Here is a 14,076-nt window from a genome sequence, read left to right on the forward strand (position 1 = left end):
CTTATGCTCCGTTTGTTTCGGCGTAAAATGATTTCGGTATTTTTCGGTGTTTGATAGGGGCGAAAATAATAGTCAACCGGAAAATGATTTCTGTTTGACGAAAAATGCTTAGTAAATTTCGAAAAATTAAATCGTTTTCCGAAGACGCCAGACGCAGTTGATCTATTTTAAACGGCACAGTCGACCTTCACGTTCAAGCAGCCGACCACTATCAAAATATTGCCGGTATCGGAATCCGACAACATCTGGTTAATGTCGCCGGAATCTGGCGACGGAATCCGGCCACCTTCGCCGGAATCCGGTCAACCAGATTCCGGCGACCAATCTAGCCAGATCTGGCCAGACCGGCCGAATCTGGCCAGAGAGCCTGATTCCGGCCGAATGTGGCCAGATTCGGCCACTTTCGCCGAAATCCGGCTATCCCAGATTCCGACGAAACTGTCCGGATTCCGGCCTTTATCTCAAATTCTGGCTATATTAACCGGAATCAGGTAAAAATTGTCAGAATCTTGTCGGTCAGTGACCGAATCTCGTCATCGATGATTTTTATATTATTTTACATTAATATTTTTATGTTGTGAATAAAAATTGATTTTTATAAGTTAATATGATTGAATAAAAATATAAAAAAAAATATTTGCGATTTTCCGTACGCACCAAACACCGAAAAATACTTTCGACGGATAATGGTTTCCTAAAAAATGACTTCCTTAAAATCATTTTACGACGGAAACCATTTTACGTCGAAACAAACGGAGCATTATATTAAATAAATTTTTTTAACTATAAAAATACAATATCTTTTGATTTTGAGAAAGAGGTTTGAAGATGTCAGTTGATCACAATCAAGCTCCGACTCGCCATTGCTTACAAGATACAAGAAATAAATAAAGGTCAAATGGTCAATCGTGTCTAACAGTCTAACTCAGCGATGAGCTCTGAAAATGAAAGTAAGAGCAAACAAGAATATTTGGTAACGATAAAGTAATATTTGGTAAGATCATATCAAAAGAAAGTGGGCCGATTTAACAACCATGGAAGGCCTACTTAAAAAAGGGTTTATTATACTAGGATATCTTCTATAAGGATGGACGGTAAATCCATCATTTTACGGCGGCTAATAATTATAAGTAAACAAGTTACAAAAAATCACAAAATACAAATAAACATAAAAACACCCAATCATTTTAAACAAATTAATCTCACATGCTTTGTCTTACGAAACATATCGGCCTTGCTCCACGGATGAACAGTTCCAAATACTTCAAACTTTTATCCAATCTTTCGATCTGTTTAAATCTTCGAAACTTTTAGTCCACGTGATAACAAATGAAAGAGAGAGAGAGATTATTTAAAAAGCGTACCTATTTGACACAAAGCTTTACCCCGACCTTCAGAAAGCTAAGATTTTTTTTTATGTCTTTCACTCTGAAACCTTCAAAGCTCCACCCACTCCCCGTACCAACCTTCGGCAGATTTAATAAATTCTGGTGCAGAGCAAGAGACGTTAGATTCAGTGGGGTATTCTTTGTAAAATAGAAAATTCAAATATATATATATATATATATATATATATATATATATATATATATTTTCTTGTTTCTTTTTTCTTTTCTATAGAACCAAAGTTGACTTTAGGAAAAAATGACACAAGACGTGATTTATGGAGAAAAAAAAAAGTATAATTTATCCTAATAACTAAGTGGGCTGGATACTGGGCTTTTTGATTGGGTGAATCTGCCCCCAAACTATTTCTGACCCGCCCGACCAAGCACTTTAGAGAAGCTAGGGTTTTGGACTCTACACTGTATAAATAAAAACTTTCCTTCACTTTCTCGTCTTCGTGCTGTGCTGCGTTTTCTAGGGTTTTGGATTCACCTCTTGCTTGCGCAGCTCAGCTCTCTGCGATCTCGCGAAAGCAGCGAAGAAATCATGGGACATTCGAACGTGTGGAATTCTCACCCCAAGAACTACGGCCCTGGCTCCCGCACCTGGTACTTGACATCGATTTCTCCCTTGGCTGTTTGGTTCCCGAGAAAATTGTTTGTTATTTGGTTTATCGCTGTCATGATTGTTTGTTTGATCTTACTGGGTTAATTGTTGTTCGGATCTTGTGCGGAATAATCATATCGTTGCGTTTAGACTATGCTCGAACATGATGATTTTTCTTTCTTTATGAATACCTTCTAGTCTAATTAGTATGCTAATTTCTCTTTTAAAAAAAAAAAATTGATCGTTCTTTGTTATGAGCAAATTGGAAGATAAGGATTTGAACAAAATAACGTTGAAAACATTAGGTTAAAGGTAAATGCGGGCTTAAAAGTGAAGGAAATTAGTTTCCGGGGCAGACTATGTAGAGGAAATCATTACATTGTAGTATATGGAATGATTTTGTGGTCATGAGGATATATGCCGGTGATCTTTTTTCTTTTCTATTGGAAGATTTAATTGGTTGGAATTGGTGAAGTGCAACGATTTCAAAAATATTTCAGTCAGGGTGTTGTGGTCTTTGGTTTTAGAGTTCATGCCTTGTAGTAGCGATTTTGTACATGGATTTAGGATTTGCTCGTTTGGAAAAACCGAAAAAGTAATGAAGTTATTGATTTGGATTTTTGTGTTGTGATTCTTTTGTTTGGCAGTCGTGTGTGCGGGAATCCCCATGGGCTGATTCGGAAGTATGGCCTCATGTGTTGCAGACAGTGCTTCCGTAGCAACGCCAAGGAAATTGGCTTCATTAAGGTAACGGTCTAGTTTATGGGGTGATCTGGTTTGAATTTGTTTCTTAGTCTGATCTCATTTGTGCAATTTTTTTTCCTTTCTTTCATGCAGTACCGTTAAAAGGTTGTAATCATCAGTGCCGCAAAGCACTTTTTTTTGGGCTCCAGTTGCCGCCATTGTTCTCTGTGATGCCAACCAAAGTAGTAGTTTTAAGTTTCAAGGAACTTATGATTTTCTGTTTCAGTTTATCCAATGTTTAACTTGAGTTGATTGTGGGTTAATGAATATTTTGAATTACATTATCGAAGCTAAATTAAAATTCATCTAGTACTTGCTATTACTAAATTATCATCTAGTTGCTGCCGTTACATTATCAAAGCTAATTATCTTCTAGTTTCTGCAATTACTTTGTTTTGGGTATGGTAATATTACTTCTTGAGATTATATTTGATTGCTCAAGGAAATAAGACTGAATCTTTGAAACTGACATCGTATTAGAGAAGTTATAAATTCTAAAACCCTATGTAGCTGCATTGTTGGAGTCTCTGCCTGTGGTCATTCTTCCTCTCTTGAATATTCGTTTCTCACTTCCTAGACACCGTCTTCAATTGTCACCATGATTAACTTGGACTCCCGACATTTCAAAGCTGAATCCCATGATTGTTGCCGAAGATGAAGGTTAGTGAATTCTGGCGCGTGGTTGTTGCTGTTGGTATTGGCAGCCTTCTTAGTTCTCATGGGAATATGTTTTGCGTTTTTTAATCCTAATTGGCATATCTACTATTTCTGTTTACATCCCTTCATTTCTTTTTTTTTGATAGGTATTTACATCCCTTCATTTCATGTGATTTTACTCTTCTTAGATTAAAAAGCGTCCTTTTTTCTTTAGGCAGTGGCTCCCTTTCCATTCATTTTACTCTCGCATTCTCCCATTTACAGTCAAGATTGTACCACTTAAGTTAGATTACTTTTGGTAAACCAGCTCATTTTACTTCAATCACTCCCTCAACTCATTTACCTCCTTTCTTTTCTTCTGCACCCAACTCCCAAACACTATAGTAGCTGCCAGCACCAGCACTAACTTTTCATCATTTACCAATTTCACATACTTCTACAACCCCAAAATCTCATTTTTTAGATTTCTCCAAATAGTCTTTTTCATAGACTAGTCACAACTCGAAGAACGATGATGAATGGGGTTGTAAATAAGTAGTTGCTTGCGAATAGGTTCAGACTTGGCTCGGTTAGTTTGACTCGGGATCTATTCATAGAGCTTAAACAAATTTTTAAATTTGTTTATTAAACTAGTCAAACTTTGTATAAATTTGTATAATTTTATTTTTTATTTTTAGCTTTGTTAGTGATCATCTTAAATTAACTTAATTGAGGAATTATCTTTACGCAAAGAAAACAATCACGACATTTATTTTATATATATAATCAATAACTTAATTAAGTAGCTCATAATCATGTTTGAGTTTGTTCCAAAGAAAAAGAGTTTGAATAACTTATTTAGTTCGGTAATAAGTTCAAGTTGAGCTTGCGTTTGAAAAAAATATTAAATGAAGCGAACTTGAAAAATTTAGCAATTTTCCATCAATGGAACTGTAGGAGTGTTCCCTCATTGGAGGTGGACACGTAGACGAATGCAGGACATAAATGAAAATTAGGATTAGAGAAGGGTTCAACACCAAAAATCAAGAGAAGCAACCAGAAGAAGAAATACAAATCACTTCAGGACTTGAACCAACCACCTTGGATTTGGGTCATTTTGGTCTATGAAATTGATGAAGGAGAGTCTTGTGAGTTGGTTTGTTGTAAGGCTCATTGGACCTGTAGGTTATATTATGGAATAAACTCTCTGGGCCTTTGAATTCAATCCGGTATACACAAAATCTTCAGCACGACAAGACATTTACTAGTAATTTTTCTTTTGTTCTTTTCTTTTCGGCCTAGGATTTACTATTAGCTTAAAGTTTTAAACCTGCTCAGAGAGGAATCTAATTCATACTCCGTTTGTTTCGACGTAAAATGGTTTTCGTCGTAAAATGGTTTCAGGAAAGTCATTTTTCAAGAAACCATTTTCCGTCGGAAGCATTTTCCGGTGTGTGGCGCGTACGGAAAATCGCAAATATTTTTTTATATTTTTATTCAATCATATTAACTTATAAAAATCAATTTTTATTCACAACATAAAAATATTAATGTAAAATAATATAAAAATCATCGATGACAAGATTCGGTCACTGATCGACAAGATTCTAACCATTTTTACCTGATTCCGGCTAATATAGCCAGAATTCGAGATAAAGGCCGGATCTGGCCAGAGAGGCCGGATCCCGGCAAGCTGGCCAGATCCGTCCGGCCAACCAAGAACCGGCCTCTCTGGCTGGAGCCGGCCGGGAACCGGCCTCTCTGGCCAGATCCGGCCAGCCGGCCGGAATCTGGCTCTCTGGCCGGATTTCGGTCAGATTGGTCGCCGGAATCTGGCTGACCGGATTCCGTCGCCAAATTCCAGCGACATTAACCGGATGTTGTCGGATTTAGATACCGGGAATATTTCAATGGTAGTCGGCTGCTTGATCGTGAAGGTCGACTGTGTCGTTTAAAATAAATCGACTGCGTTTGACGTCTTCGGAAAACGATTTACGCTTTTAAATTTACTAAGTATTTTTTGTCAAACAGAAATCATTTTCCGGTTGACTATTATTTTCGCCCCTACCAAACACCGGAAAATGTCGAAATCATTTTCCAGAAATCATTTTACACCGAAACAAATGGAGCATCAGTGAAAATGAGGCATAACTCATTTTGGGGCGGGGGGCCTTAGTTTTCTCGTAAATAGGCCAATTCTCATAATTATGTCAATTAAATTTGATGTAACTGACATGATAGTTATATATGAAATGTCACGTCAGTTTGTAAGTTCACTTAATAGTGGAGTGCTACATACACTGCTAGGTAAGTTTATAAATAAATTATAATAAAAACTGTAATACTCCTTAATTTTCCTTCAAATGTAATAGAAAATCTTTATACTACCTTGCATTTACACCTAAATTCTCCCATGTGAAAGTCTTCCCCCCCCCCCCTTTTTTTTTTTTTTTTTTTGGTTGTCTAGGATGAGTAACACCTAAAAGGTCTTACTTACAAACACTATAATATGACACTTGGCAACGGTGTATTGCTTAAGGGGTTGACTACTTGATTGTCTCACTAAGAAATTAGTGTCAACTATTGTTGATTATAATCATATAATTAGGTAAAAAAAAAAAAAATTAGTCATGATTAAGTACTCAACATTTAACTCCCAAATCTTCCACAATGCAAGTATATATGATTTTATTTTTTTTTATTTTTTTTTCTAATTGCAAGTATATTTATATGATGTAAGTGTAAGGTGGCTTTGCCAAAAGCGACAAAAAGAAAAAGTTTAAGGGGGGCAGGGGGGGTTCCAATAATTGTTGGGTTCCAATGTCTCATTCGCAAGCAAAGTGCTCAAGACATGACTCTATGAACTGCTTCTACGGAGAGAAGTAACGTTGTTGTAACTTAAGGAGCAAACGATGTAATATGTACTCTTAACACATTTAATTTGACTACTAAATGCTTTGTTGACTTATTTTACTAGCTAGGCCTTCTACCCCTACTCAATTTTGGTTGTTCCATATATAACTCAGCAGTCCTTTTCTCCTTCATGGATGTCTTATTTGATCTCATATGATATTAAATTCGTTTTACCGTATCACAGCTTTTACTCCAAATCGTTTATTATGTGATATTTTTCATGTCAACCGTTAAAATGTAGACCGTCGTATGACGGTCTATATTTTCATAAAGTATAGACTATTTCATGAGGTTGTAAAGAAATTGTAGTACCCCAAAGCATTTTCCTTTATATTAGGGGCTATTGGGTAACTTAGATCTCAAGCTATTGTCTAAACCCTAATGAAAATTTGGTGGCCACTCTTTTGTATAACTTTTGCAAAGCACAGGTAGCCATAGCTTTGCTTGTAATACGTGGAAAGCACATATTATTATTAAAAAAAAAAAAAGAAGAGTGTTTTTCACATGTTTTATATACCTGAATATTCTGTGACTTTTCTTTGAAACCATTCAGATGATCACTATTTACACTTTAGTGGCTTGCGTTAAATGGTGTTTAAATCATGAGCTTCTTTTCCTAATAATTTTGTCTTCAAGTTGAAGTATACATTTTGGTGGTTTGCCATAGTTTTTAAACCTGATCAGATGTTAAACCAAAGAAAATAACAGTAACAGTTCAGTGTTAACAACTACCTAATCTCTTCCCTAAAAACCTACAAGATGCCGCTGAATACTACTATCGGTGACGACAAATACCGTTTGTTTGTTCCGTCGTATTTGTTTATTTATTGCGACGATGAAAATCGTCACTTATAGCCTAACATGTCGTCGCTAAAAGTACCTCACGCAAATCGACTTGTCATCGCTAATATCAATGTTTCAGCGAAAACACCGATAGTTATTGCAATTATTACGCATGAAGCAAATCCTAATAGATTATGGAGAATCAAAATTTTGTAGTTTTTTCTTGGTCTTTTTTTTTTTTTTTGGATACCAGGAACCCTTAAATGCAGAGCCACTTCATGTACTTAGCCCTATCAAATAAACCCGAACCCGGGACCTATGCCTCACACCCCTCTCAATATAGACCGATTAAGTCGCAAGCTTCACATGAGAGGCCGGTCCAAGAGCCAGTTTTCTTGGTATTTACTTAGAATACTCTGTTTGATTGTACAAACACTCACTGTGATGGGTAGAATACATGAAATTGAAAGGCTTATCAGTCAGTTTCAGCTGATATGATGCAGCCTAACAAATCAAACTGCTGATGTGCCTAGAAAATAAGCTTTACATCTTTCACCGACCGAGAAAATTGTGTACAAATAATGAACTACAAGCGACTCACCCAGTGCCTGAAACAATCCATTTCACCAACCTCCTTGACTAAATTTTTCTCCTCGTTTGGGTGTTTGATTTTTTTTTTCCTATTATATTTTACTATATTCTACTATATTCAAAATTGTGAATATTGAAAAAATTTAAGTTTTAAAATTATATTTGAATGGTTTTTGAATTAGGTTAAAAACGAGTCGGGTAAAACCCGAATACAATTTTAATTTTAAAAGCACACCCAAACAACATTTTCAAACATAATAAAATATAATACAATATAATCCAACACCCAAACATACCCTAAGCAATTCTTCTGGATCATTCAAGCAAAATTCTTGTAGCCCCTTTTTTTAGCAATTTTACTCTTAACCAATTTTTCCTTTTTTTCTGTAGGAAATAATATGTGGCATCCAGACCTTGTCGATGCTATTGTGTCAATTAATGCGAAAGATGATTGGGCCAGTGACACAGGCATGGCATTTTAACAAAAAATGGTTGCACCATAAATGAGTGACAAGTGTATACCCTTTTCTATTTGATTGGTGGTGACATATTCAGTTCAACCGAATACCTAACACATATTATATATTTTATTCTATGTCTTGTCCATCATTGTAAAATGATCTTTTATTGTGATCCCTTTAAAAGTATTGAGTTTACTAACCATGATAGTATCTTAGTGTAATTAATAGTTAATAGTATATTAACTATTAATTAGTAGTATGCTAATATAGTAACATAACTTGTAAGTTAGCATGTTGGAGCTACTAAGGCCGCAATTATCAATTAAGAATTCATTCACGATCGTAGATTTCACCCTTTAGAAAATAGATTTGAGAGGTCTTCTCTCCATTTACCTTTCTACTCTCCGCTCCTACCCTCCACCTCCCATTCTGGTTTTTTCTTTTGTTTTCAAGTATTCTCCGACCAGATCAATAATTTTGGCATCTCCGCTATATATTCGTCTATTTACTTCCGTGTTGTGACATTCATCTATTCCCTGGCTATTGCTGCTATTTGCTGGTTGTGTTTTTACTTTGAATAAGAGTTTTCTTCTCTTTAAATCTGCTATCATTGGCGATTTATGAGATGAAGGTTAATTAGGTGTGATGAGTTATTTCTCACGACCTGAATACTTAGGTGTGAGGGGTTATCTCTTATGGTCGGTTTAAATAAATTTTTCAATAATATTTGGCTACCATTGTCTTAGATCTAGTCTGATCGGAGCAGATCTGCTCTTTACCTATTTTTGTATATGTGTTAACAGAAGATGAAAGTCATAGATAACACTTTATTGTAGGAATTTTGTTTGTATCTATAACTATGTAACCTCATAACATGTGATTATGATTTTACAGAATTTTATGATTTGTGATGTAAGAGCTTTATGTTCTTGATCTTTTGATTAGTGAATACTTAGATCTTTCGGTAAAAAAAAAAAAAAAAAAAAAGTATCTTAGCAATCTATATATAGTCAATTATCATATATTAACATCTTCTCTACTTCGGATGTGTGTCCAAGTATTGGCTCTCCCTTATCTTCGACCCTCACTTCTCTTGGCACCACCGCTACCGCCACCGCCCATCTCTCCTCAGCGTCATCTTCCGTAGAAGACCTCATCATACTTTTGATTCGTCCCTCTCGATAGGACCCAAGCCAGCTCTGCCTTCACATCTTTTGATTTTATCAACCACCACAACCATTCTTTTAAATTTTTATTATTTAAATTTAATTTTCAAACTTGAAAAAAAAAAAAAAAAAAAAATCGAGCCAAGCCGGTCGAATACTCAAAAAGGACTCGGCTAAGGGTTTTTGTAAGAATAGTTTGAACATGATTATTTTTAGCCGAATTGAGTCTGAAAATCCAATACTTAGCTCAGCTCAGCTCGATTACAATGCTAGTTGGTACACAAATACACACATTCTTTCTCAATGTGGGGATGAAGAAGTGGAAAGGAGAAGCAATGTATAAGAATGCTAGAGGGTGCAGACAAAATCAATAAATCATTCTCCTAAGCTTATAATCATGCTCAAAGCAACTAAGCATTGCCTATTAAACAAACATCACTTGGTGGGTGTGTTACTTTTAAATCAATTATACTATGAAGTGTACCTTAAGTCACATGGCTTCAAAAAATCCAAAGCCAACATCATTTCATAATATTATAGCCCAAGTTTGGCAGTTCAACTAAACATTATTCTACATATTTTTGCTCCCCTCATGTTTTAGGAGAAAAAAAAAATGGTGAATTTATATGGTGACTCAACTTGGATGGGGTTTCTCAACAGCTTCATGAATGTCGGTTAGTAATATATAATCATTAATTTTGATTGTTAGATTTGCTTACAGCAGTCTCTCACTTTTATTCTCCAGCTTTTTAAGTGGCTATAGCTGGTAAAATTATTAATTCTGGGTATTGTAATTAATATTCAGGTCTAAATAATTAAAAGTGCTATACACTATGATTGTGTCATTGTGTTTGGATAACATCAAAGCCTTGGTTGAGTTGAGTTTCTTTCTTTTTTTAAAAAAATAATAATAATAATAATAATAATACTCTTCAAATATATTTATTTGACACATTTCGACGTGACGTATTTTAACTTACTTTCTTCATTTTTTTTTTAAGTGACTGATATATAAAACTACTTAAAACATGTCATGTGAGTCGGTGTGAAATGGGTATAAAGAGTAGCATTACTCTTCATCTTATCCATTTATGCTTTTGAAGTTTACAGCTCCAGTACCTTTGAAACATACTAATAAATTATATTGGACAAAATTTTCTATTAAATTGAGTTAGAGAAAATTTCTTTTCCCCTTTGACCTGTGCCAAACTCTACTTTTGCTGTTGGTTCGCCCTGTGGGTTCAGGTGGAATGATTCATTCAACCTCGGTATCGGCAACCAACACGCCCTTCTCTGTCGAATGAATCTTCAAACCACGAAAGCCACGACTCCGATCACGGTTGCCAGTTGACTTTATCTCAGGTGACAGGGACAGGAGAACACTTCACAAAATGCGCTTTGACAGCGAGCGAGATCTTTTAAATTCAATCAGAACAGCACTGGGTGAGTAAGAAAGTTGATTCTTCTCTGAGACTCAATATATTAAATTGACAGTTATCCTTAAAGCAACATTCATCTCGTGTAAAATGCTTTTTGGTTATTTTCAAATTTTTTTTATTTCCAAATAAGATAAATTCATCTAATTAATTTTCACTTTGATGTCATTTCAAAACACTTTTTTCAAACTTCAAAAAAAAAAAAAAAAAAAAAAACCTCTAAAATACATTAACAAACGGGAACTAAATTTGGTTGGGATGAAGCTATTCTCCAAAATGGATTAGAGAAAATTATTTCAGTTCAGCATATTAAATTGGCATATGTTCTTAGAACACGTAATTTTTACGTGCATTTTTAAAATGCATAGAGAAAATTCATTTAACACAATCTATTAAATTAATATTTACTCTTAAAACACTTAGAATACATGTGAGAATCACATCTCCTCCCCCATTTGAATATTAAAAAGAAAAAAGAGAATCATATGCTCTAAGGACAAATGTTATATGCTCGGTTATAAATGCATATGAGAATTACACTATCTAAAAAATAAATATCAATTTAATAATTTGAATTTGAAGAATTTTCTCAAACTTAATTTAAAAAAAAAAAACTTTGTCCCATTCAAAGTTAATAAAAGCTAATAGTATAATATCAGCACCTTTTTCTTTGCAAACAATTTTGTCCATGCTTTGGATGTCTTAAAAAAATGATGAAATATTAACTTAATATACATTCTAAAACAAAATAATTTTGTCCACATTACATCGGGATATCCAAAAGTTTCTCTTGTTTTATCATTGATTCATTGGTTTTCTCACCACTTAACAGGCATAGAGATGTATTAAGGAATAACTATCTATTAATTTCGTTTGAACGTGAGGATTAGAATAATCTAACACTAATCATGCCTTTTCTTTTTCTTTTTTCTTTTTATATATATTTGGGCTTTTACTATTGTAATTGTCAGAGCAGTCTATTTGCAACAAATACCTGCCCATCAGCTATCTAGTATGCTAGACTTCACTGTTTCCCATTTCTGCACAGAGTCACAACCAGTCAACTATGTTGGAGAAGGACTCAATTATTTTAAAAACGAAAAGAGATTTGATTCTTGTACAACACCAATACAACAACTGTACAACAATTCCTTACATGAGGATGTACTCTAATATGTGGAACCCACCCTCATATGAGAGATTGTTGTACAGTTGTTGTATATGTGGCCTTATACTTTTTTTATTACATTTTCTTACAAATTTAATTTCCGTGGCGGGCCATATTTTATAGATTTATTGAATTAAGTTTATATTTTAATAATGTGATAAGTGTAATGTGAATTATCACAGTAGTTAATTTGTAAATGTAATAAGTATTAGTTCTTTTATTACATTATCACGATAGGTAGTTATTTTATTACATTTTCTTACAAATTTAATTTACGTGGCGGTCCATATTTTATAAAAATTGTTGAATTAAGTTTATATTTTAATATCATCACGGTAGTTAGTTTGTAAATATGATGAGTGTTATGTGGATTGCTTAATGACATTTTAAATTTTAATAACTAATGTGGTAAGTGTCATTTGAACGATTATGTCAATTTGTAAAAGACTTGTTGTAAAAAATGACTTTGTTTATTAATTCTTCTTTTTTATTTTATTTTCTAAAAATAAAAATATTAACAAATAACCTAAAACACAAAACATTCAAAACTTTTTTTTTCACTTTTATTTCACGTCATAATGCTTTTTCAAAAATAAAATACACCCTAAAATATATTAACAATCATATATTCATAACAACTATCTTTGAAAATAATAATAATTCAATAAAAATGATAACAATAACAATAAGAGTAATGCTGTATACTACATCATTATATCACTAGAATAAGATCCTCTTCATTTTAAATAAAATAATGGTAATGATTTAAAGTTTGTGCATCTATCGATGTACATGATTCCATATTATTTAAATTTTTAAAAATACATATTAACATTGATTTCGTAGACATCATTATATACACCAATTTTAAATCTATACCATTATATTGAAATTGAGGATTAAGATCTTCTACAATTATTTGTCCAAATTTCAGAGAATTCAGGCAGGTGATTGTGAGAAATCTAACCAGATAAGTGGTTGGGCAACCCAATTTTTAGTTGGTCAGATGAGTCCCACAAGTAGCTTCTCACAATCGCCTGCCTGAATTCTCTCAAATTCGGGTAAATAATTAAAGATGATCCTAATCCTGAAATTGATACTATTAATTTTATTTGAAATTGAGATGATCTTATTCTATCTCACTATGCTACATGGCACTCTCAATTTACTATTGATTTTTTATTTTCCTTTTCTTTTTCTTTCCTTTTAACAATAACTTATCTAAAGACGAATATCAACATAAATAATAGTCTGGTACATAACATGACTTTGAAAATAATAAAAAGCCTTATGCACAACAATATTGTTAGAACAGTTTTGGGTAAGGTGACATTGACATGTTCTTCACGTCCCCGAGATCATTACAAAACAATTAAAATCAGAGAGAACTTGTAGGGGTGTCGACGAGGTCTCACTCTGATACCTAAGTAAGTCTTCGAGAGAAAAATATATGCCAAAAGAACAATAATTCAATCTAAGGTTTATATTTGATATAAGGGCCTAATTATAGGTTAAGAGGTGGATGCAAACCTGGATTGTGGTTTCTACTCCAACTTGGACTAGGAGTTCGATTTGGACTGGAAGTCCTATCCCAGTCAAACTGAGAGTATGAATGTTGATCAGATTATTTAAAGAGTCCTTACTGGGTCTGAATTGAGATTCCTACCCCAATTCGATTTGGAGTAGGGTTCTAATCCGAATTTCATAAAATGAGACATGAGTTTTCGAAACATGCTTGTTTCGAGCCTTGGCTGAAAAGGTTAAATTTTGGTCCTAGTATGTGTCCATTCTCGAGACTTAATCTGTATGTGCCTCCTATAATGTATTCTTGAAAATAGCCTTGACCAAGGACGATTCATCTAGGTGCGCATCTCCCGGATGGGCCCATCCGAGAGTTTTGCTATCTTGTCTTGGGGTCTACAATTGTCCTTGAGCTCGTATTGACTTGGAGACCCATAATTTTTCAGATAGACCAAGTGAGATTATTGCCGAGAAATGACAACAAAGGTAAATAAAATCTGGATTACTTATCCCAAAAAGAAGAAGAAAATCACTATTGGATGGGACAGATAATTGCTGAAAGCTGGTGGGAAGTTAACCATTTTTTTAATGGGGGAAGTCCACAGGTGACTGAGAAAACTAATTGGTTGAGGATTGTCAACGAATGCACTGGCGTTTGGGTGACT

At 34.1% G+C, this 14,076-nt stretch overlaps 1 protein-coding gene across 1 annotated transcript; it reads left to right on the plus strand.

Annotated features, from left to right (window-relative positions):
- The first annotated feature begins 1,830 nt into the window (after positions 1-1,830).
- LOC133882334 (small ribosomal subunit protein uS14z/uS14y/uS14x) lies at positions 1,831-3,063 on the plus strand. The gene is made up of 3 exons (XM_062321477.1): positions 1,831-1,994; positions 2,640-2,739; positions 2,830-3,063. Exons 1-3 carry the CDS (start codon positions 1,933-1,935, stop codon positions 2,836-2,838), a joined length of 171 nt encoding a protein of 56 aa, XP_062177461.1. The 5' UTR covers positions 1,831-1,932; the 3' UTR covers positions 2,839-3,063.
- The last annotated feature ends 11,013 nt before the right edge of the window (positions 3,064-14,076 follow it).

Source organism: Alnus glutinosa, chromosome 11, assembly GCF_958979055.1.
Source record: "Alnus glutinosa chromosome 11, dhAlnGlut1.1, whole genome shotgun sequence".
In the NCBI taxonomy this organism is placed as follows: Eukaryota; Viridiplantae; Streptophyta; class Magnoliopsida; order Fagales; family Betulaceae; genus Alnus; species Alnus glutinosa.

What these genes read in the sequence shown, in the direction of transcription:
- LOC133882334 (XM_062321477.1), top strand. Translation starts at nt 1,933, where the DNA reads ATGGGACATTCGAACGTGTGGAATTCTCACCCCAAGAACTACGGCCCT. An exon ending in GGCCCTGGCTCCCGCACCTG is followed by an intron (nt 1,995 to 2,639) that starts GTACTTGACATC and finishes TTTGTTTGGCAG; the next exon opens with TCGTGTGTGCGGGAATCCCC.